General features: G+C 40.8%; 2 protein-coding genes and 1 long non-coding RNA gene across 4 annotated transcripts in view; 2 read left to right on the top strand and 1 right to left on the bottom strand.

Moving 5' to 3' along the window:
• Window positions 1-3,123: 3,123 nt before the first annotated feature.
• On the top strand, window positions 3,124-11,240 carry LOC146546356 (cyclin-dependent kinase inhibitor 2A-like). The gene is made up of 4 exons (XM_085266463.1): window positions 3,124-3,889; window positions 7,504-7,680; window positions 7,763-7,931; window positions 10,160-11,240. Coding segments are annotated over exons 1-4 (351 nt in total). The 5' UTR covers window positions 3,124-3,888; the 3' UTR covers window positions 10,164-11,240.
• An 8,899-nt stretch (window positions 11,241-20,139) lies between these two features.
• Window positions 20,140-24,043, bottom strand: part of LOC146546355 (uncharacterized) — a 5,629-nt gene continuing 1,725 nt past the window's right edge. The window contains exons 2-3 of the long non-coding RNA XR_014890938.1: window positions 21,188-21,955; window positions 20,140-20,545 (exon numbers count right to left, since the gene is read on the bottom strand). This is a non-coding gene — a long non-coding RNA (uncharacterized LOC146546355). The remainder of the gene's footprint in view (window positions 20,546-21,187; window positions 21,956-24,043) is intronic.
• The window catches only part of LOC146546354 (cyclin-dependent kinase 4 inhibitor B-like), a 10,330-nt gene continuing 9,376 nt past the window's right edge, over window positions 23,090-24,043 (top strand). For both annotated transcript variants that reach the window (XR_014890936.1, XM_085266461.1), the window contains exon 1: window positions 23,090-23,275. Coding sequence is in view for 1 of the 2 variants with exons in the window: in XM_085266461.1 (XP_085122587.1) it covers window positions 23,153-23,275 (123 nt within the window). In the remaining variant the exon portion in view is untranslated. The remainder of the gene's footprint in view (window positions 23,276-24,043) is intronic.

The raw sequence follows: 24,043 nt of genomic DNA, 5'->3' as shown, positions 1-24,043 counted from the left end.
TTGCTGGTCTATAATATGTGAAACATATGTCAAATGTATCCCTCATGAATGATATCATGTCATTTTCAAATCAAATCAAATCAAAATTTATTTATATAGCACATATTAAAAACAACAGTGTTGACCATAGTGCTTCACAGTCAATAAAAACATGAGACAGTTAAAACAAACAATAGAAGAGGACAACAAACAATAGGTAACAACGCAACAAGCTAAAACAGCCAACTAGACAGAATCAAAAGCCAAAGTAAAAAAATAAGTTTTAAGACGTAATTTAAAAGACTGGATAGACTCGGCAGTGCGAATATGAACGGGGAGGTTATTCCAGAGTCTGGGTGCCACGGATGCAAAGGCCCGGTCGCCTCTCGACTTCATTCGAGTCCTAGGTTGTGCTAGGAGCCTATGGTTGGATGATCTAAGTGCCCTGTTGGGATTGTATGAATGGAGTAAATCAGAAAGATAACTGGGCGCTAAATTATTCAAAATATTAAAAGTGAACAAAAGAATTTTAAAATCTATACGATATTTAACAGGGAGCCAATGTAATTTGGCTAAAATTGGAGTTATGTGTTCATGAATTCTCGTACCTGTTAAAAGACGCGCAGCTGCATTTTGAATTAACTGGAGCCGGCAAAGAGAGGAGTGTTGGAGGCCCGAGTAGAGGGAGTTACAGTAGTCCAATCTGGATGTAATAAATGCGTGGATAAGCTTTTCAAGATCTTTTAAAGGAAGGAACGGCTTTGCTTTGGAAATCTGACGCAACTGGTAAAAGCTGTTTTTTACCACAGTGGACACCTGTTTCTCGAGTTTAAAAGAGCCATCCAGGAACACTCCGAGGTTTCTTACAGTGGACGAAAGATGGCTAGCGAGAGGGCCTAGGGCGTCAGCTAACTGGTCTAGCGGAGTGTGACTACCAAAGACTATGATTTCGGTCTTATTCTCGTTCAATGTAAGAAAATTATGTGATAACCAAATTTTTACTTCATCCAAACAGTTGAACAGAGGTTGCAAAGAAGCAGTCACATCGGATTTCAAAGGTAAATAAATCTGGATATCATCGGCATAACAGTGAAAGGAGATGTTATGTTTTCTAAAAATTAATCCCAACGGCAACATGTACAAAGAGAAAAGAGCAGGACCGAGCACGGACCCTTGAGGCACACCACAATAAATAGGGGCAGAAGCCGAGGAGTGTTGCCCCATAGCAACAGAGAACGACCTCTCTGAGAGATAGGATTTAAACCAAGATAAAACCGTACCTTTGAGACCAACAACATGTTCCAATCTTGATAGAAGAATGTTGTGATTAACCGTGTCAAAAGCAGCAGACAAGTCAAGTAAAACTAAGACCACAGAATATCCAGCAACAAACAACATTCCTGTAACAAGGTAGAAGCCGCAATCAGTTTTTGGCAGTGACTTTATGTATCCTTTATTTATGCAGTTAAAAAAAGTTATTGTTGACTTTAAATCTGGCCAAGAGGACAGCTGAAATTGCAACAAATGCAAAAATAGTTATGTAAACATATTTTAAGTGGACAATAGGGAGGACATAAGAAGCTAAGCAGGGAAGATAAGGGCAGGAGAGGAGAAAAGTGCGACCGCCTTCGCTGAGAGCCAAAAGAGAAGGCTCTGTCTTTGAATCTGACTAAAGTCTGTGTAAGTTTTCAAATGTCTCACATTCCTTGTTTGCAAACAGCTGGCAGTCACTGGGACTAAACATAGCCTGAGCAGTTATGAACAAGACTTTTTGTCTTAACTGTAACTTCCAGTTAGTGTGGGTGTGCCTGGCTACAGTTTCCCGTCAGATTTGCATAGTCAGAACTTCCGGACAAATGAACTACACTCCTTTCAGCCCTAAAACACTTAAAACAACTGACACAGCACATCTCGCCACAATAGTCAGTTTGTATGACAAACCAAATCTGGGAGTGGCTGATGCATTCATCTACATGCTGCAGAGAGGTTATACTTCCATCTAGACAGTAACAGCTGCTAGGCTTTTTTGATTTCTTAAGTGCGATTCGGCCATTTGGTGATGCACAAATACATCAGAGATAAGCAGGAGCAGGAGTACAGCACAGATGTGTTGGATTTTGTGGAGAGGTATGGGAGAAATCCCAGATGTGAACAGGCCAGAGAGATGGTGATGTTGATGTGATGTGGGGAAGTACCAGTACCTGTGGGGGGACACTCCCACTAGGTTTAAATCTGGGACTCCCCACCATTTGACCTTAGAACTGAAGAAGCTTCTCGGATGAGAGGTGAAACGTCTTCAAGCAACTTAAAGAAGTCCAGACGCTTTTCTTTGCAAGCTCCTTAGACTACGATGACCTGAATGAATGAAGTCACTTTGAATGCGTTGTGATTGTTGGTGCTAGACGCAGTGTTGCCAACTCCTCAGTAAGGAAAATCGCTATTGGCTGTGCTAAAAGTCGCTAGAAGTCGCTAAATGACGTCATCGCCTAATTTGCATAATTGGTCATGCTAATGTAATTGTAACCTGCGTTGTTGGAGAGAGGAATAACATCGTGGAAGAGACATAAGGTGAGTAAAAAACGTCTTAAACGAATTTAGAATTTATTTAGAACTACAAATTATTATTAAATTTCTTTAATTTATTACAATTATTATTTTTTAATAATGTCACAATTCCAACCCTGCTCCTTTATCCGGGCCTGGACCGGCAAAAGTGACCCGAGATTGGCACTCTGGTGGAGTTAATTTGTGTGTAGGCTATGTGTGTTTATAAGTAGTTTTAAACCTTGTGATCCACAAAACAGCATAACAGTAAAAGAAGAACAGACTGTGTTACAGTCAGTGCGGAGCAGCGACTTTGCTCATAAGCGATTCATTTGCAGTTTGGACGCACGGGTGTGAACATCTCCTGCCCTGATAGCGTGTTGAGCTGGGGGAGGACCATCCTCCGCCCGTGAGCGCTTTGGAACGGGCGAGGTGCCCACGGCAGCACCGCTGCTTGTTGAGAGTGAAAGCGATACGCGCTTTCACGTCAAAAAGTCGTCATAAATAAGTCTCCAGTAACACCAGAAAAAGTCGCCAGATTTGTCGCTAGTCGCTTTTTAGAAAAAAAGTCGCTAAGGGGCTCTGAAAACTCGCTAAATATAGCGACAAAGTCGCTAAGTTGGCAACACTCGCCAGACGGGCTGGTCTGAGTATTTCAAAAGCTGCTGATCCGCAATAACTGTCCCACCAAATGAGGTGACCGTAGATGCACAGCTTGTTACAGGAGAGGGCGGCAAAGACAAAGAAACTAAAAGCACACAGGCCGTGACGTGACGAAAAAGAAATAGAGCTCTTGCTCCGCATCTGTAATGTCATAATAAAAGGCGCGCATCGTCTGCGCCAGCGCGTCGACGTTTCAAAACATTCACATGGACAATGAATGAAGGCACCACCATTATTACCGTGTTATGAAGTTCCGTTAACCGTCCCGCCTATGAGCCGATGAGGAACCGTCCAATCAGGCCGTCTCCTCCTCTTTGGAAAGAACCTCTGATCTTCACGAGCTGTGGATTCATCCGAGAGGCTTTTTTAAACTGAGAGGAGGCTCGCCTCACGGTGACTGGGCGATGTTTCTAACGAAAGTCATCCCCGTGTCTGGCTCCCTCTTTCATCCTGTAACAGGTTAAAAACGGAAATACAAACTCGAATTACTTTTGAAAACGAGCGGGAACTGCCAGTAAATGCATCACATGCTTGAAATCACGCGTGGAGGCGACATTTTATTTTTTCTTTCTTTCTTTCTTTCTTTTTTTTTTTTTGGCTGTTTTTCGGGGGGATTTTCAGCTCGAGTCGTTTGGAAAATGTGATGCCACGCACTGAACAGCAGGAGGAAGGTGTGCTACGGTTTTAATCTCATTTAACGTAAGTTTTTATATTTATCTATTTAATTATTTTGTGTTTTTGCTTGCTTTTAGTTATTCAGACATCATTGTCACAGTTCTGGCTTTGGTTCCGTTTTTTCAGGGTGCAGGTGGCTTACTGTATCCCTGACATATAGATATTGTGAAAAGGCTCCATGCAGCTTTTTCCATAAACAGGCCCAAACATCACATCAATAAAATGTCACGCAGGAAAATCAGCAGGGGAGCAGGAAAAATAGGCAAAATCTGTAATATTATTTTCTTTGAATATTCTAATTATGACCTACATGGAGTATATCAGTATCTCGGGAAGGGTGGGAGAGGCATCATTTATTTTGCTGCTGGACAAGCATAACATGCTCAAATAGAAGCTGTAAACATGTAATCAGTGTTGATTGTACTCTACCGGAGTACTCGAAGCGCTCTATACAACACGCCACATTCACACAAGCACTATCTTCTATGCTTTTTAAGTGCTTTCTAACTACCATGCACACACATGGTGTTTTGTATTCTGATCGATACAACTTGGAGTTGATATCTTGCGCAAGGATATTTGGTATATGCCAAATATCCTTGCGCAAGATATCGCTTGTTTCATCCAGTTTCATCATAATAAAACTAATGAATTAGTCCTATCTCCAGTCATATATTTTCTTAATTTTGCTTTCCCAGTTCTAAAAAAAAAAAAAAAAATCAAACAAACAAACAGACAAAAATAAAACAATGTAAGGGGGTATAAGATATTTTTAGTTTTATACATAAGGACTGCACCTAATGATATATTTTTAAATTTCAGAATAATTAGTTTAGGGGTAACTTGTCAAAAACCAGATGTGCAATAAATCTCCAGCTCTGCCGTGTGTCAAAATAAACACTGAACCCACGGGGAAGCCACTGAGCTGAATACAGCTCAAAACAAAATCGAGATATAATTAGTCACTTCTAATATTTGAATTTGAAGTGACTAATTTTGTCTAATTCTTGTTCAGTAACAGCTTGAGCTGCACAGTCAAGGATGATGTAAGGGTGGGAGGGACATGTTTCAGATTTCTGTATTTGGCCAGTCCACCCTCCCGGATTATTTCAGTCTTCAACACAGCCTACAGAAAAATTTTAGGTGATAAGTTTGCTTTGTATTGCGTTTTAAAGGGACACCTGATATGAGTCTCTCTGACCAACTCTGCAATGCCTGTGCAACTGGAAATCTATTAGAAATCATAACTTTACTGCAAAATGGAGCTGATGTAAATATTAAAAATGTGTTTAATAGGACTGCAATACAGGTAAGTAATAAAAACCGTTTGAACTGGCTTTTTTCCAAAGTGATTTTAAACATATTTGGACGATTTCAGTCTGTTTTGCTTGCTAGCAGCTTGATTTACTTCCTTGTTTTAGTGCTTTGTGTTAGAGGCTGAGGCCTCCTCACATGTGCTCTTCAAATATCCACCAGCTTCGATAATGTCATCATTATACTGAATACAATCGTCTCAGATCGATGTAAATATTTTTTGAAGTGCAGAAATCTGTATGTGGCAGTTATAAGTTTGGACTCTCCAAAATAGATTTAAGTGTAGTGAAAAAGATGAACAGTTTACCAAAAGTCTAAAAAGCTGAAATTCATCATTTACTATCAGATTTGAATACATTTATAGATTAATATAAATACATATGTATGTGCATGAGTGTGTTTTATGGAGTAATAAGATGTTCTGTTATCACTTCCTTAGTTTCACAATTTCTTTTTCAAATGCAGATTTTGTACTTGACTCAGAAAGAGCTGTAGTTTTTTTTTTTTTTATCACATGAAGTAAAGAATAAACTTGTGTTCATATTATTGTAATTAAGAGAAATCAGCAAATCCGAGACAACATTAAAGTCTGAAATTGTCAATGGAGCTGAGGAGCAGCAAAATGGTGGTGTTAAGGAAATGGTGAGTGAGGGTGTTATAAAGAACCTGGATTTATTCAGATGTACATTTTTTGCTTTAGGACAAAATATATAAATTGTTCAAGTCTCTTAATTTTACAAGAAGCGGAAAATAAAGAATAAGTATTTACTGGTTTATGGTTGTGGGCAGAGGTCTGAACAGATCCTTTATGTATCTATCCAACACCATGTTTGGGGAAAAAAAGTCTTAGTCTGAGTTTTGTTTTTGTTTGTTTTAGTGATAACTTTTTAAGTAGCAGCTGCATTTCATCATAAAGTAGGGCACAGAAAAGAAAGCAGAGTCGTGAAGCATGAGGCACACAGACAAAGGACGCGCCCATGTCTACAACAAACAAGGAAAAAGGAAAAAGGGCTGCTTCCCACATTCTAACACACACGCACAATCACATACGCACATGCTCGCGTATCAACATTCCACTGAACAAATGTATTCATTATTGTATTACTTTTCTTGTGTATAAATAAAGACAAGTGCAAGAACAGAGCATGCACATCACAGGGCCCCCACTTTGGTGTGAGCGCTCTGCCCTGCAAGTAAAAACTGCAGCGTGTGTGTTTCTACTCTCTGACTCTAAGCTGAAGAAGTGTCTTTAGAATAAATCTCTTGACACTACAAAAACAGAATTTTCCATTTTTTATGCTCGTGTCAAATATAAGTTACTAGAAAAATATTGAAAAAATGAAGAAAAAAACAACAATTCGATGCTTAATTAATTTCCTGCTATTAAAGATGATATCACTGAAAAAATTACATTTGAAAACCAAACAAGATTTTGAAATCCATACATATCTAGTTTAATTGCTTGCTTGCTTGATTAAAATTAATTCTTCCAGGATGGAGTTACCTTTAAGAGCAAACCTGTTCAGAAAGGCAAATAATCATGTGCAGCAGTTTGACCAGAAGGCCTGTTTTTAGCGGAGGTAGCGAAGACGTTTAAGTGGGAACTCCAGTCTCATGAAAATGAACCAATGGGCTGCTGTCAGTGCTTGTTAGGCCTGTGCGCAGCGAACCAAAAGTCCGTCAGCCCAACGTGAAAAATGCCCGGTTTGCCAGATTAGCAGCCCGTGCCCTGCTTGGATCTGATTTTAAACGTGCTTTTTTGTTGTTGTTTTTGCTCGTGCACTGTCTGCGTGTCACACGAGGTTTAATATGAACGATCGTATTGGGTGCAGGCCTGCAGCTGAACGGTCCACTCAGAGAGGAAGCTCCTCCTCGTTGACCGCTCATCCAACATATCGTGTGCTCGCGAGTTCATAATTATGCATAGTAACTTTGAAATTCATACATGCTGACATGCACGAGTCCAGACGAGCTGGTGAAGATGTTTTTCACCTATCTGTATGACGCAGTCCTTACCTGTCTGCCACCAATAGAAACAGGTCCGCTGATGCTGCTGTCCAATGGCAGGCGCAGATTTTCCCTGTGACGACAAGAAACGTCAGGAGGAGAGGCGGGGCCAATGCGGGGCCAATGAATTAATAGCAATACACTTATTGAGCATTAAATGCATTAAATTGGGATTTGGTGTCATGGGATGAATTTAATATTTAAATATAAAAATGATAATCGCCAGGCACACCCTGGGCAGCTCCTTAAAGCTTCTTCTTCTCCTAAATTATCTCCCGCATCCATCCTCTCTCTCCCTCCATGCTGTGTGTGTGCAGGTAGTGAAGTTGGGGGACTCCCGGGTCATTGAGACTCTGCTGCAAGCGGGGGCAAATCCGAATGTGCCAGATCCCTCCTGCGGTCTCACCGTGACCCACGATGCCGCTCGTGAAGGATTCGTGGATTCTGTGCGCGTGCTGCTAAACTATGGGGCCGACGTTAACATCGCAGATGAAAGAGGTACGGAATTAAATGATTTGATTTACTTCTGTTTTGTTTTCTTCTCGCACCTGGTTTTGATTGACCTATACTCCATATGAAGGTAACCTTCCGCTGCACCTGGCCGCCAGTAAGGGTCACCTGGAGGTTGTCAGGCTGCTCATTGGATACACCGAGAATCGCGGCGTACGCAACAATGACGGACTCACCGCCGAGCAGCTCGCGCGCGGCAATGGCCACACGGACACAGCCACGTTCATCCAAAACCATCAGTGAGTGGACCAAACTGCACCTTACACGAGAAGAGTTTCTGCTCCCAAAATAATATGGGAGGGATTTTTCCTGAGCCCAGTTAAGTCAAAAACACAAAATAAAGGAACAAAACAAAAGTTTTAGTGTGTGTGTGTGTGTGTCTGTGAGTGTGTGTGTGTGTGTGTGTGTGTGTGTGTGTGTGTGTTTAGCAATAAAGAGCCATGTAAAAGATGTAGGCTAATTATTTTACATGTCAGTACAGTGGTTTGTGCTCTGAATATTTTGTAGTTTTGTGAGTTTTAAGGCTTCAGGCGTGAGTTTGTTTTTTCTTGTTCTGTTAGTTTTTGTAATTCTGACCTTATTGGTTTAATTATGAATGACCTAAAATGACATTAGTGGACAAATTCCAGCTGCTGGAGCATAACAGTGAGATGTAAAAATTATGTCACGTCAATAACACACATAATGGTCTTAATTTTTTTTTCATCTTTTCAACACTAAAAGATACATATTGAAAAATAAAAAATAAAATTCAAATAAAATTCAGTTAAATTTAATAATAAATAACACAGGGATAAGTGGTCGTGGATAGAGTGAAACTATTGTTTCTATCAGCTTACATATAGACTTAATAATAATAATAATAATAATAATAATAATAATAATAATAATAATGGATTGCATTTATGCTGAAGCACTATAATCTTTCATTTGTTTCTAGAACCTTTGTGAAACTAAATGAGCAGATTACTGTCTGTGGCCACAACATGTGCTGTGTGTTTAAATCTGTTGCATTTGAGTCATCTTACTTTGCTATTACATTAACAAATGAAATCAAATTTGTATTCTGTTTTTCTTTAATATTTAGGTGACATTTACAGTCACCTAAGTACAGTTGTGCTTTCACATGTTTACTAAGCAGAAGTTAGGAAGTAAAGCCATAAGATTTACACTACAGAGAGTAGTGCAAGGAGCAATTTTATACTTATTAAACCAGTATGCACCTTTACAGGCTACACAATGAATTTAAGGATAATGTTTACATGTTAATAGTCAAATCGTTAAAATCTGTCAATAGACTCTGAGCTTTCTGAGGCCCGTCCATTGTGTGCCACAAAACAGCGTTTCTGAATGTAAAGGAAACATAATGCTGCTGTCACCTTTTCTATAAAATTATCTAAATATTATTTTCCAGTTCACAGATTGAACTGGTTTGTTTGTTTCTTGTGTTTCGTCAGCGAGGCTTTGAACTCTAATAAAGCGCCTCTTTTTGATACTCAGCTCGAAACATTTAACCGAAAGTGAAACTTAAAATCTTTCGCGTGCAGTTTGAAATTAAACGACCGTCTTGTTGTTCAGTTTTCAATAGCAAATAATTACACCGAGCTTGTAATAACCCAGTGGTGATACTGTTGTTTAACTTATTCATTACCGGAATTAGAATTATTGCAACCTGTATTTGAAGTGTGTCAGCCTGAACTCGCGAGCTTTGTTTTTATGTCAATTCGTTATTAGAGGAAACCGGAGGTCGCTGTGTTAAAGCTTCTTTCTGAAATCATCTCCAATCAGATTCCAGTCAGACGTCAGCTCATCGTTAATGAGCATGCGCATACGCCGCATCTTCTTTAGTTTTTTTTTTTTTTTCTCAGACAGGACCGGACAGCTGAACCTGCAACAGAGCGAGCGCGATTTTGACTTCACCTCAGGTCTCCGCCACCACAAAGTCCTCGATATGCGTGGGTTTTTGTTTGTTTTGGGGGGTGTAACTTTAGATTGTGTCTGGGTGCATATGGAAATAAAACGCACACTGCTGACAAAGCTTTCCTTTATGGCACAAAAGCAATAATTAAAAGACTCTCACGTGACCGCACATGAGAAGCGAAAAATGCCCACCTTAGAGGAGCCTAGGCAAGAATCGATCAATCCGAGACAAATGACAGCGTTGTGGAGGATGTAAGCGGGCTGAGCTACAGCGCAACGAACAGTTTAAAGGTGACAAACCAGTTTTTCTTTTGCTTCGGAACAAACAGAGGTTTTAATGTCAGTTAAAATTTATCCCAGGGTTAAAATCAAATTTGCGCTCATGCCTCGTGGAGCTGACCACACAGTGAAAATGTTTAACTTTTATAGACTGTAAAACACATTGTAGTTCCACTTATTTTATAATTTTTCAGGTCTAATTTTAGTTAGTATGCATGGATGCAGAGGTTAAATATGTGCCATGAACTTCCACATTTTTCTCCCACAGCTAAGAGGAAGGATGTGATTAAGAGAGCCTGGAGTCTGTTTGGAAAGCAACTTCTTCTTCTGATCTTTTGTTTCCCGAACTTTTTTGCCGGACATTGAACACGTCTATACGTTAAAAACAATAATTAGCGCTACAAAAACTAAAGAACAAAAATCTGGGATTTATATTCACAGTCTGGTGGAAAGAATACTTTGCAACACTTGCTTACTAAATGAGAGAATGTGACTCTTTCATATGGTTATTGAAAAACTGTGAAGCTGAGTGCATAAAAGTGTTTTTCATTGTTATTTTTATGCATTTACCAAACTAATACCTTACATACTGTGAAACATTGCTTTCACATTCACCATTAGGTGCATCTACACACTTCCGACACAGTCACATAAACATTAACTTCTTTTTGATGCTGCATTTTGTTTGATGGTGTTATGTTCTGGTCATCAATGAAAGCTCTCAGAAAACCCCTGGCACCTTTGTGTCTGGGCTAACATTTATCTAAAGCTTCAAAGTTAGTACAAAGTTATGTTGTACCAAACAGCAAGCATCAAAGTGTATCATCTAATTGTAACCTACGGTCTTCTGTTTTTTTGTGCACGCAAATAAATCACACGTGAAATTTTCTTCTTCTGTATTGTCTGTTTTATTATTTTCCTTTAGCACATCACAGTCATATTTACTCTTACCAACAAGAAAAGGTTTTGCAAATAACCATTAACACACATAATTTATCATAAGAAAAGTTTGCTCTTTAAATCTTTAGTAGGTTTTTTTTTTAATCCAAAGAATTCCTGTGAGTTTGGTTATCTTAATTAGAAGCCGTCACTCTGGATTGTGACTAAGCAAAACTTTGTGCAGGCGTGCTGAACGGACATGATTCACTTTCCAGCGTTGGGTGTGTTCAGGGATTTCAACACATCCCGTTATAAGTGAAACGCTGAAGCAACGCCACATAGTATCACACTCACAGATGTACACATACAGTATGGTACATTTGTTATTTTTTGCATATTTGTCACAGTAAAAAAGTTTCAGATGAAAAACATTTTAATGTTGGATAAATATAACCTGGGTAATTACAAAATGCAGTCACTTCATTTATAAGGGGGAAAAAAGGCTTTCTATGGTGGCCCTGAGAGGCCAAACGGACTGCAACTTAAGAAAACACTTGCAAAAGGAAAAATGCTGCAAAAAGAAAAACGTTTGCAAAAAGAAAAATGCTGCAAAAAGGAAAACACATCCAAAAAGAAAAACGCTGCAAAAAGAAAAACGCTGCAAAAAGAAAAATACTGCACAAAGAAAAACGCTGCACAAAGAAAAACGCTGCAAAAAGAAAAATACTGCACAAAGAAAAACGCTGCACAAAGAAAAACGCTGCAAAAAGAAAAATACTGCAAAAAGAAAAACACTGCACAAAGAAAAACGCTGCAAAAAGAAAAATACTGCACAAAGAAAAACGCTGCAAAAAGAAAAACACTTGTAAAAAGAAAAACACTGCAAAAGCACACACAACACAACGGAAATGTTTCTGTGGAGACAATAACGGGACGGACCAGTTGCTCGAACCAAAACATGCTAACAAGTGCACTGGGGCTGTGTCCCAATTAAGAGACTGCACGCTTGAAGTACGCGCACTACGCGTACTACGTACGGTGCGTACTATAAGTACGAGAAGTGCGGAAGTGAGAGGCTTGTGAAATGGGACGGTATACGCTTCATCGCGCTGTTCAGGTGCATTTGGAGTATGCATTTGAAGCACACTTCGAATTGGGACAGCCGTCGTCGCGTGGCGGTGACGTAACCGCACTTAAAATGCGTACTTCAAGCGTGCAGTCTCTTAATTGGGACACAGCCTGGGACTGGGAGACACTTCAAAGAAGTGGAAGTGGAGCGGCCAAAGAGTAAACTTTCAAAAGTAAGTTCTGAATATTATGTCACTTATTTATGTGCAAATGTTTAATAATGAGGAACATTAAAACATTACTGTTGGCCACATGCCGGCAAAGTTATGTGACATTAGCGATGTTTGTACTTTCAGCGTTTACTTTGTTTTAAAGCCTTTACTTTATACGCCGTTCAATAGTTGACCTTAATCTCACAGAGAATATGATGATTTTGTGGATAATTAAAGTCAGTCATATATCCACAAACACAACAGGCTGAAAGTCAGTGACGCTGCTCTGTTTGCAGTCCTGAATATCACAGCACAAGCAGGATCCACTGCACTGTTAATGTGAGCTATGTTATATTGCTGCCTCTGTTCGGTGGACAGACTGAGGGAGCCACTGCTGCACATCATCTGTGAGGCTTTGCAGCCCTGATGATCCACCAGGACAAACTCAGCAGTGTGTGAGGAAGAGGAGGAGGAAGAGCCAGCAGCAGCTGACAGGTGGAGAGAATAGACAGACTGTTCCCTGTTTGTGAAGGACTGCTAGGAAAGTTTAACATAACTGTCTGTCCTGAATCAGTCTTATTAGGTAATGTTCAAATAATGCGATCATCCCAGTGTTTCCAGTGTGGGAGAAAGTACTCAGGGCCTTCAAGTTACACACTATGAAAGGCAGCAACAAGTTTAATGTTCAGAAACCTAAAGTATGTATCAGCAGCAGAATGGAGCTAAAAATAAATGTTGGTTTCAGTTCTATGAAGCTTTGAGTATTTTGGATCAGTAGCACTGCTGTGTTTGTTGCATCATATTGCTGTAATTGTTTACATGCTTTATATATTCTGAGCTAAGTTGCTCTATAGTGTTACATCATATTCTATAAGGATGTTATGTGTTTGTAGACTTCCTGCCCAGTTTGACCCATTTAGCAGAAGTCAGCCTGTTTAAGACTCTGATATCTATTCTGTATGACTTAAAGCAGTTATGACATGGTCTGATTTTCTCACCCAATAAAGGAATATTTAATATATCAGTCTACTCTTCATTCTATCAGAAACAGTTATCACAGCTCGTACATTTGCTTTTTCCACATATATGTAAGCATTGAGCCAAATTTAGTAATGCCAACATATTAAAAGAACAATATTTGTCTCTTATATATGATACACCTATATATGCATTGTCAAAGATACTTGTCTTTAAGGTGATAGGAAATATAAATAACTGCAACTTGAATCTTTACTGAAGCTCAGAGTTTGGCACAGAGTTCATGTTCACTGCTGTAATAACTAATAATGATTAATATAATATTGGCCATATTATATTTACATTACCAAAGTGAGATGACTTTAGTCTCATGAACAACATGAGCTAATTGTTATTTACTAGCTAATCTTAAAATGACTGTTCAGTGCAGAAATGAAGCCCAAAAATCATGTTTTACTGTCCTGTGGTCTCAGCCTCAGATACTTATCAAATCACACAAAGTTCAAATAGAAACAAATGTACAAAATATGTTCTCCTTCATTTCTGTCAAACAAAGCTGTATGAAACGTTTCCAGCTGTTAGTATCATGGTTGCTAGGCAACCTGGGCAGCGTGACGGAGGCTAGACCGTCCCATTTCACAAGCCTACAAGCCTCGCACTTCACTCAAAGACCTCAGCGGTCTTTGAGTACGCGGCCCTTGAGGACCGTTTAAGGCTGCAGACCCTGAATTGGGATACAGCCATACATACATGTTTTGGTTCCTGCAACTGGTCCGTCCGGTTATTGTCTCCCCAGAAACATTTCCGTTGTGTTGTGTGTGCTTTTGCAGCGTTTTTCTTTTTGCATGTGTTTTCTAAAGTTGCAGTCCGTTTGGCCACTCAGGGCCACCGTAGCTTTCCAGACCTACGTGGCCCTGTGTGAAAAGTACTTACCCACCAAGAACTTTCACATCACCGTGGAGAAACTTTGGTCCACCATTTTTGGCAGAATTGCGCTTGAGCAGGAACGTTAACGTTGTAAAGACACACCTTTCAGCACAAGCACTTCACCAGATGCTAGTGATGTGTCGGTCGCGAACGAAACGGCTCTTAGAGCCGAGTCTTTGACGTGAACGACACAATCCGGCTCCTTATCCTTATCCTTTACAGCAGTGATTATTACGGCTGTTTACATTCCCCCACAAGCCGACACTGACCGTGCACTCAGGGAACTGTACAGCACGATCAGCAGCGAGGAAACCGCACACCCAGAGGCAGCGTTTATCACAGCCGGAGACTTTAATAAGGGAAACCTGAAGAAAGTCTCACCAAAACTCCATCAACACATCCTTTTCAACACACGTGGAAACCGGCTACTCGACCACTGTTACACCTCTTTCCGGGATGCGTACAAAGCCCTCCCCCGCGCCCCATTCGGCCAATCAGATCACTGCTCCATCCTGCTCCTGCCCGCCTACAGGCAGAAGCTGAAATAGGAAGCTCCAACCCGGAGGGCGGTGCACTGTTGGACGGACCAATCGGAGTCTGCGCTGCGGGACTGTTTTGATCACGCGGACTGGGAAATGTTTCACGTGGCCGCCAGAGACATTGATGAATACACAGACTCAGTCTGTGGATTTATCAGGAAATGCGTGGAAGATGTCGTCCCATCCAGAACAGTCAAATCCTTCCCAAATCAAAAACCCTGGATTAACGGAGATGTTCGCGCGGCACTGGCGGCACGGAACACCGCCTTTGCCTCCGCGAACACATCGGACTACAAACACGCACATTACCAACTCCGGAAGACGATCAAAGCAGCCAAACGTCAGTACAGGGACAGGGTGGAGCAACAGTTTGACAACCCTCGGAGTATGTGGCAGGGACTAAACACGATCACAGACTTTAGAGGGAAAACCAGCACACCGCAGACCACGGCCTCTCTGTGTGAGGATCTAAACGTATTCTACGCTAGATTCGACACAGCGAACACCATGAGACCGGACAGTGTGCGCACCGCGGATGACGTCAGTGCGCACACTGTGTCTGAGGAGGATGTGCGGAAGTGCTTCAGGAAGGTGAACGCACGCAAAGCTACTGGTCCGGACGGGATTCCCGTCCGCGTCCTCAGGTCATGCGCGGCTCAGCTGGCTGGAGTGTTCACGCACATCTTCAACCTTTCCCTCTCTCTGTCTGTAGTCCCAGCCTGCTTCAAAATGGCCACCATCGTCCCTGTACCCAAATCCTCCACCATCTCCTCATTGAACGACTGGCGACCTGTAGCCCTGACCCCCATCGTAAGCAAATGCTTCGAGAAGCTGGTCAGGGACGTCATCTGCTCTGCACTACCCGACTCACTGGACCCTCTACAGTTTGCATACCGCCACAACAGGTCCACTGATGATGCCATAGCCCTGACACTACACACTGCCCTGTCACACCTGGAGAAGAGAGACACGTATGTGAGGATGCTGTTTGTAGATTACAGCTCAGCATTCAATACCATCGTTCCCTCGAAGCTGGACAGGAAACTGCAGGATCTAGGACTGAGCAGCTCCCTCTGCAGCTGGATCCTTAGCTTCCTGTCTGACAGACGCCAGGTGGTCAGACTGGGCAGCATCACCTCATCCCCCATCACACTGAACACTGGTGCTCCACAGGGGTGTGTACTGAGCCCTCTCCTGTACTCACTCTACACCTACGACTGCACAGCCACTAACAACTCCAACATCATTGTGAAGTTTGCGGACGACACTACAGTGGTGGGTCTTATCACCAACGGTGATGAGACGGCTTACAGGGAGGAGGTCAGCGCCCTGACCCACTGGTGTCAAGACAACCATCTCACCCTCAACGTCGCAAAGACAAAGGAGTTGATAGTGGACTTCCGGAGGTGCAGAGAAGTACACACCCCCATCACCATCAACGGCGCTGCTGTGGAGAGAGTGAGCAGCTTCCGGTTCCTTGGAGTACATCTGGCTGAGGATCTTACGTGGTCAGTACACACAAACAAAACAGTGAACAAGGCGCAGCAGCGCCTCTTCTTTCTCAGGAGACTGAAAAGATTCGGCATGAGCCCCCGCATCCTCAGGACCTTCTATCACTGTGCCATTGAGAGCATCCTCACTGGATGCATCACCACCTGGTATGGCAACAGCACCGCCTACAACCGCTCTGAACGGATAATTGGAGGTGAGCTTCCCTCCCTCCAAGACATCTACAGGAAGCGCTGCCTGAGGAAAGCGGGGAGGATCATCAAGGACTCCAGTCACCCCAGCCATAAACTGTTCAGACTGCTTCCATCAGGAAGGAGGTTCTGCAGCATCCGGTCCCGTACCAGCAGACTGAGAGACAGCTTCTTCCACCAGGCCATCAGACTGCTGAACACGTCATAGACACCTCAGCTTCACTACTGGAACTTCAACATTATGCACTCCACACTGTATATAAATGCCACTTGTTTTGCACATATTCAACTCTGTATATTTTATATATTTTATTATTATTATTATTATTATTATTTTTTTTTTTACTATTTAATTTGTAAAAATGTGTATACACACACACACACACACACACACACACACACACACACACACACACACACACACGTAGGAAAATATTTAGTATACACATCCAGAAATGCATACACTATTATATATTGTACATATATTTATTAGTTTCAGGTTGGCCATTCTTGTATTTTGCTCGTTTGTGTTGTTGTGTTTGCACATCTCTGTTGCTTGTGGGGCTCGCACACAAGAATTTCACTCGCATGTGCTGTGCCAGTGTGCCTGCACATGTGATGTGACAATAAAAGTGATTTGATTTGATTTGATTTATCGCGAGCCGTGTTTTTTTTTTTTTTTTCTTTCTCTCACCCTCTTTCTCGCACTTTTTTCCCGCTTCACTCTGCAGGCGAGCCTTGTGCTTTGCGCAAGGTTAAATTTCCTAAGTGATCGGTTCAATTCTGTCTTTGTAAACGGCATATTCAATGAATCATTTGTGTCGTCAGCTTGCTTGCAGTATCTCCCTGTTCTCTGCTAGTGTAATTTCTCTTCCCCTTTGACCTTCTTCGCTAATATTACATGAGCTATGGATTTTAACAAAGGTTTTTGCCATCATATCTGCCTTTTCTTCTTCTTTCACCGCTGTGACTTCCCCTTCACTTAATACTGGATACCCATATTTACTTGTAATGCCATTCATCCTTCTGATCACTGACCATACCTTACCTATGTCTGCCTCTCTCCTCACTGAATTACAAAAGCTCCTCCAACTGTCCCTCTTTGCAGTTTTAAGGGTTCTTCTCACAATAGCTTGTGATTTTTGATATTAAACAAAATTCTGATAACTCTGATTTCTTTTTAACATCCTAAAAGCTTTATTTCTGCACTTAATTGCTGCATCACATTCCTTTGTCCACCAGGTTACAATCTTCCTGTTTCTGCCTCCTTTCAGCTTTAATTCAATTCAATTCAATTTTATTTATATAGCACCAAATCACAACAACAGTCGCCTCAAGGCGCTTTATATTGTACAGTAGATCCTACAATAATAGATACAGAGAAAAACCCAACAATTGAGCCCGTTCTCACTCCCGAGGCGTAACATGCTGACATTTTGTCATGTCCCGCGGCATTCCTGAGGAACGTGAAAGGTGACCTTCCGCGTTCTTGTGGTACGCGCTGGGTTATGGATGAAATCCAGTGGAATGACGCTCCCGCTGTAATAGACGTTCCAGCCCTGTATTCCAGCCCTAAACCTAACCTTATCCCTAGGCCTAACCATAACCTTATTCCTGACCTTAACCAGGACTTTAATGACGTTAAATAGCATGTTTCCAAGAGATTTGAAGAAAAAGAGTGAACATGTGTAGATTGAGTCCAGACGGTTCTCACATTTCCTCATTTTACCGAGGTCGTCATTTAGGAACGTGTTGGGTAGTCGAAAACGTAATATGTTGACGATTTGTCACCTAGCGTAAAATGTTACGCTTTGGAAGTGAGAACGTGTTGAACAATCATATGACCCCCTATGAGCAAGCACTTTGGCGACAGTGGGAAGGAAAAACTCCCTTTTAACAGGAAGAAACCTCCAGCAAAACCAGGCTCAGGGAGGGGCGGGGCCATCTGCTGCGACCGGTTGGGGTGAGAGAAGGAAGACAGGATAAAGACATGCTGTGGAAGAGAGACGGAGATTAATAACAAGTATGATTCAATGCAGAGAGGTCTGTTAACACATAGTGAGTGAGAAAGGTGACTGGAAAGGAAAAACTCAATGCATCATGGGAATCCCCGGCAGCCTACGTCTATTGCAGCATAACTAAGGGAGGATTCAGGGTCACCTGGTCCAGCCCTAACTATATGCTTTAGCAAAAAGGAAAGTTTGAAGCCTAATCTTGAAAGTAGAGATAGTGTCTGTCTCCTGAATCCAAACTGGAAGCTGGTTCCACAGAAGAGGGGCCTGAAAACTGAATGCACTAAAACCAGATCGAGTGTGTGGCCACACTGTTGCGTTGGTGCAGGCACACATGGAACTAAATTAAAAGAATCAGTAAGTTTTGTTTTTTCTTATTTCCGTTGTGTTTTGTGTGCTTTTGCAGCGTTTTTCTTATTGCTGGTGTTTTCTTAAGTTACAGTCTGTTTGGCCTCTGAGGGCCACCGTAGGGTTCACCCAGCGAGAACGCCCCACCTGTGGTGAGTGTGGCCGGCAATACTGCATTTCTGACTGCTGCTAATACGTTTCGAATTGAAACGCTGAAAAAGCACAGCGTATCCAGAAAACACATTATATTCCGCGATACAAGCACTGCCCCAGTGTCCCCTCTCCCTACTGGCTTTCAGCGACAGGCAGCAGCAAACAGGCTGCGTTTAACATCGCCTACGATAATGTCAAAGAAGAGGTTCCGTTCACTAAGTTCAAGTCCGAAATAATTCTTCACAAGAAAAATGGCTTGAACGTAAACCCAACATACGGTAATGATGTCGCGAGCACCCAGTTTATAGGTGTCGGCGCAGACACATTGAAAATAAAAGAGAAAAAAGGCAAAATTACAGGAGCTGACGGTCTGAGGGGCATGTGACTGCAGTGGAGGATAGTCCATAAGATATCGAGCTGCTCAGATATTGAGATGTTCAGTTTGAAGCCTTTGAGACACTTTGAGGTCCTTTTAATTTAGATTTTCCTTTTATTTAATATATCTTGAGATGTTTTAAGTTTAAATTTCAGCTCAGTGAAGCACTAAGCACAAACACTTTTCAGTAACTTATCTTTCTTTTAGAACTGGGCTCCAAATAAAGAATTTTGTGTTGAGAAGATTGTTATTTAATCATTTACAAATCAATATTGTCTGTATGGACAATCTTGATTTATCTTGTGCTTTTGTTTTATTGATCTTCATTTTGTCATCTCTATTATGTGTTTGATTCTATTGGTTTTTTTTGTTTGTTTGTTTGTTTGTTTGTTTTTTTTGTGTCCCGTTTGGATCTTTAGCCATCAGAATTGTTGTCTTAAGGCCAAGAAAGATGCCAAGCGGATTTATTTTACCAAGTGGATCATCATGGCCTTGCCATATTGGTCCATTTGATTGACCTTTATTATAATTATGTATTTATTTTATTTTGCTACAAGCGGGACAGACATGACTGGGGGATAGGACAGGGAGAAAGAATGAAAGAAAGAGAGGGAGAGAAAGAAAACCAAAGGGGAGAAGAGACGGTGAGATGGGGGGAAGAAAGAAAGAAAAACAAACAAAACACCTGGATCACCTGTATGCAGAAAAAAAAACAGAAGAGAAAGCAAACAAAAGGCAGCAGCCAAGAAGGATGTAGTCCGCGTCTGTGTACACCTGTGTGCACACCTGTGTGGATCAGCATGCTTGTATTACAAAGGTTTCTCCATGTAACGATCTGCTAGGGAGTTTGGGGAGTTTTATTCTATTGTTAAGTGTCCTTGGACTCAAGGTGCTTTTTAAAGGTGCTTTTTAAATAAAATCTATTATTATTATCATAATTATTATCATTATTATTATTACTTAAGTTATTTCTTTATTCAGCAGATCTGGCAGTAATCAGACCAGCAAACATGATATTTACGTCAAGTTTATGCCATTTAAAACAACGGTGTAAAAGCAAAATGTACACATCAGGCAGCTGGTTTGCCAGTTTGAAGAGACCGTAATGCTAATTTGACAAGTACAATTTTTTACTTGTATAATAAGTTTATGCTTTTGTATGTAGATAAAGTTTTGAAATGTAGTCTGACTGAATGTATGTCAAGCACCATAGATAACGTATTGGAATGTGTTACTATTGAAAGCCATGTTGAAAAAGCTAACAATATAATTATAAGTTGCATATATAGGACACCAGGATCGTGCCTTGACACATTCAATGAAAAACTTGCTGCTATGTTTAGCAACCTAAACATGCATGTCCCAGAGTAAAGCCTGCAAATAATGAACTTACCACTAAATCCCAGTTCATGAGCTCTAACAGAGTGATTGCCTCTGGAGGATTGTCGATTCCAGTGCAAGCCTGTGAGAAGAAAGCAAAACAAAAGATGAACTGCAAGTTTTATTACTTTTATTTATTGCAACGACACCTTGGAAACACAAATGTGCAAAAAAGGCAAAAAAATGTGTCACTTATAGTATCAAAGGATTATCATACCAAAAACTGACCCAGAATAAACTAGGTGCATCTGTAGCTTTAATTATATTTTAGTTTTATCTACCTGAAGGCTAAAAGAAGTCATGTGAGATGTCCCTTCTTTGGAGAAAAAAAACATTAAAGGTAACTGAAGCTTTAAATCTAAAACCTTAGCATTTTTTTTCTTTGCATGTAAGAGACCCAATAAGGGAATGTGCATCGAGGCTAGAGGGAAGGTTGTAAATGCTCTGCTTAACTATGTGGCAGGGAGCAAATTAACAATTGTATCGCCTGCTCATAAGAATGACCCCAAAGAACATTTTCAAGTACTTGGGAATGACTTTAATGGAAAGGAGACACTGTAATTTTTATAATAATTTATAATATTTAGCTTGTCAACAGCAAAATGTACACATCAGGCAGCTGGTTTGCCAGTTTGAAGAGACCGTAATGCTAATTTGACAAATACAATGCTTTACTCGTATAATAAGTTTATGCTTTCTGTGAAATTTGCTCAAACACACTCACCGGCCACTTCATTAGGTACATCTGCTCAACCTCTCCTTCAGTCAAGAATCTAATGGCATCTCACACTCCGAGCATTTATCCATGTACACATGGCCAGGTTGGGCCACGATGAGCTGCTGACGTCTGAGCATCAGAATGAGGAAGAAAGGTGACTAAAGTCACTTTGAACGCGTCGTGATTGTTGGTGCCAGACGGGCTGGTCTGAGTATTTCAAAAGCTGCTGATCCGCTGGGATTCCCCTCAGAAACACCCATCTCTGGAATTTACAGAGACTAGTCCGAAAAAGGAAAATATCCACTGTGCGTGAATTCTCTGCGTGAAAAGTCCGCAATAACTGTCCCACCAAATGAGGTGACCGTAGATGCACAGCTTGTTACAGGAGAGGGCGGCAAAGAAAAAGAAACTAAAAGCACACAGGCCGTGACGTGACAAAAAAGAAATAGAGCTCTTGCTCCGCATCTGTAATGTCATAATAAAAGGCGCGCATCGTCTGCGCCAGCGCGTCGACGTTTCAAAACATTCACATGGACAATGAATGAAGGCACCACCATTATTACCGTGTTGTGAAGTTCCGTTAACCGTCCCGCCTATGAGCCGATGAGGAACCGTCCAATCAGGCCGTCTCCTCCTCTTTGGAAAGAACCTCTGATCTTCACGAGCTGTGGATTCATCCGAGAGGCTTTTTTAAACTGAGAGGAGGCTCGCCTCACGGTGACTGCGCGATGTTTCTAACGAAAGTCATCCCCGTGTCTCGCTCCCTCTTTCATCCTGTAACAGGTTAAAAACGGAAATACAAACTCGAATTACTTTTGAAAACGAGCGGGAACTGCCAGTAAATGCATCACATGCTTGAAATCACGCGTGGAGGCGACATTTTATTTTTTCTTTCTTTCTTTCTTTCTTTCTTTTTTTTTTTTTTTTTGGCTGTTTTTCGGGGGATTTTCAGCTCGAGTCGTTTGGAAAATGTGATGCCACGCACTGAACAGCAGGAGGAAGGTGTGCTACGGTTTTAATCTCATTTGACGTAAGTTTTTATATTTATCTATTTAATTATTTTGTGTTTTTGCTTGCTTTTAGTTATTCAGACATCATTGTCACAGTTCTGGCTTTGGTTCCGTTTTTCAGGCTGCAGGTGGCTTACTGTATCCCTGACATATAGATATTGTGAAAAGGCTCCATGCAGCTTTTTCCATAAACAGGCCCAAACATCACATCAATAAAATGTCACGCAGGAAAATCAGCAGGGGAGCAGGAAAAATAGGCAAAATCTGTAATATTATTTTCTTTGAATATTCTAATTATGACCTACATGGAGTATATCAGTATCTCGGGAAGGGTGGGAGAGGCATCATTTATTTTGCTGCTGGACAAGCATAACATGCTCAAATAGAAGCTGTAAACATGTAATCAGTGTTGATTTTGACACACAGCTGGAGATTTATTGCACATCTTGTTTTTGATGAGTGACCCCGAAACCGATTCTACTGAATTTTGAAAATATATCATTAGGTGCCCAGTCCTTATGTAACATACATGATGCATGTAATCTAAAACCGTCTTATACCCCCTACATTGTTTTATTTGCTTTGCTTTTGTCTGTCTGTTTGTTTGTTGGCTATTTTTTTTAGAACTGGAAACACAAAACTAAGAAAAGACATGACTGAAGAAAGAGATTTGAGAAATTACCGACTGCTCACTAAAATATTTGAAGTGAAAACCAAAAAAAAAAGCAAATATATTACCATCTAACTAATTCTCAACAGGCTAGCTTACTGCATTAACAATACTTTTTCAGTAACAGCTCCAGCTGCACAGTCAAGGATGATGTAAGGGTGGGAGGGACATGTTTCAGATTTCTGTATTTGGCCAGTCCACCCTCCCGGATTATTTCAGTCTTCAACACAGCCTGCGGAAAATTTTAGGTGATAAGTTTGCTTTGTATTGCGTTTTAAAGGGACACCTGATATGAGTCTCTCTGACCAACTCTGTAATGCCTGTGCAACTGGAAATCTATTAGAAATCACAACTTTACTGCAAAATGGAGCTGATGTAAATATTAAAAATGTGTTTAATAGGACTGCAATACAGGTAAGTAATAAAAACCGTTTGAACTGGCTTTTTTCCGAAGTGATTTTAAACATATTTGGACGATTTCAGTCTGTTTTGCTTGCTAGCAGCTTGATTTACTTCCTTGTTTTAGTGCTTTGTGTTAGAGGCTGAGGCCTCCTCACATGTACTCTTCAAATATCCACCAGCTTTGATAATGTCATCATTATACTGAATACAATCGTCTCAGATCGATGTAAATATTTTTTGAAGTGCAGAAATCTGTATGTGGCAGTTATAAGTTTGGACTCTCCAAAATAGATTTAAGTGTAGTGAAAAAGATGAACAGTTTACCAAAAGTCTAAAAAGCTGAAATTCATGATTTACTATCAGATTTGAATACATTTATAGATTAATATAAATACATATGTATGTGCATGAGTGTGTTTTATGGAGTAATAAGATGTTCTGTTATCACTTCCTTAGTTTCACAGTTGTGCTTTCACAGTACAGCTTTTCTTGCGTATCTTGTCCTCTATTGCATCTTCCTCCTCTTGTCTGTCATTTTTTCTTGGTGTAGTATTTCTATTTTTATTCTATGTACAGCTGGTGTGGAGAGCCCCCCATTATGTTGTACATGTACAATATGAATAAAAGCCTATTCTGTTCTGTTCTTATATACTATTTATTTATTTAAACACCAATACGCTATAGCAGATGTCTGTCAGATCAAAAATCAACAGAATTCTACAAACGCATCCATTTACACAGAGAGGATGGTAAAGGCAAAAAAGAAAGAAAAAAAACAGT

This window comes from Mchenga conophoros, linkage group LG23, assembly GCF_057382185.1.
Source record: "Mchenga conophoros isolate Kocher_MC1m ecotype Shallow Benthic linkage group LG23, M_conophoros_male_GT1.1, whole genome shotgun sequence".
Classification (NCBI taxonomy): Eukaryota; Metazoa; Chordata; class Actinopteri; order Cichliformes; family Cichlidae; genus Mchenga; species Mchenga conophoros.
This window is presented reverse-complemented; position numbering and strand designations above follow the sequence as displayed.

What these genes read in the sequence shown, in the direction of transcription:
- LOC146546356 (XM_085266463.1), top strand. An exon ending in TAACATCGCAGATGAAAGAG is followed by an intron (nt 7,681 to 7,762) that starts GTACGGAATTAA and finishes CTCCATATGAAG; the next exon opens with GTAACCTTCCGCTGCACCTG.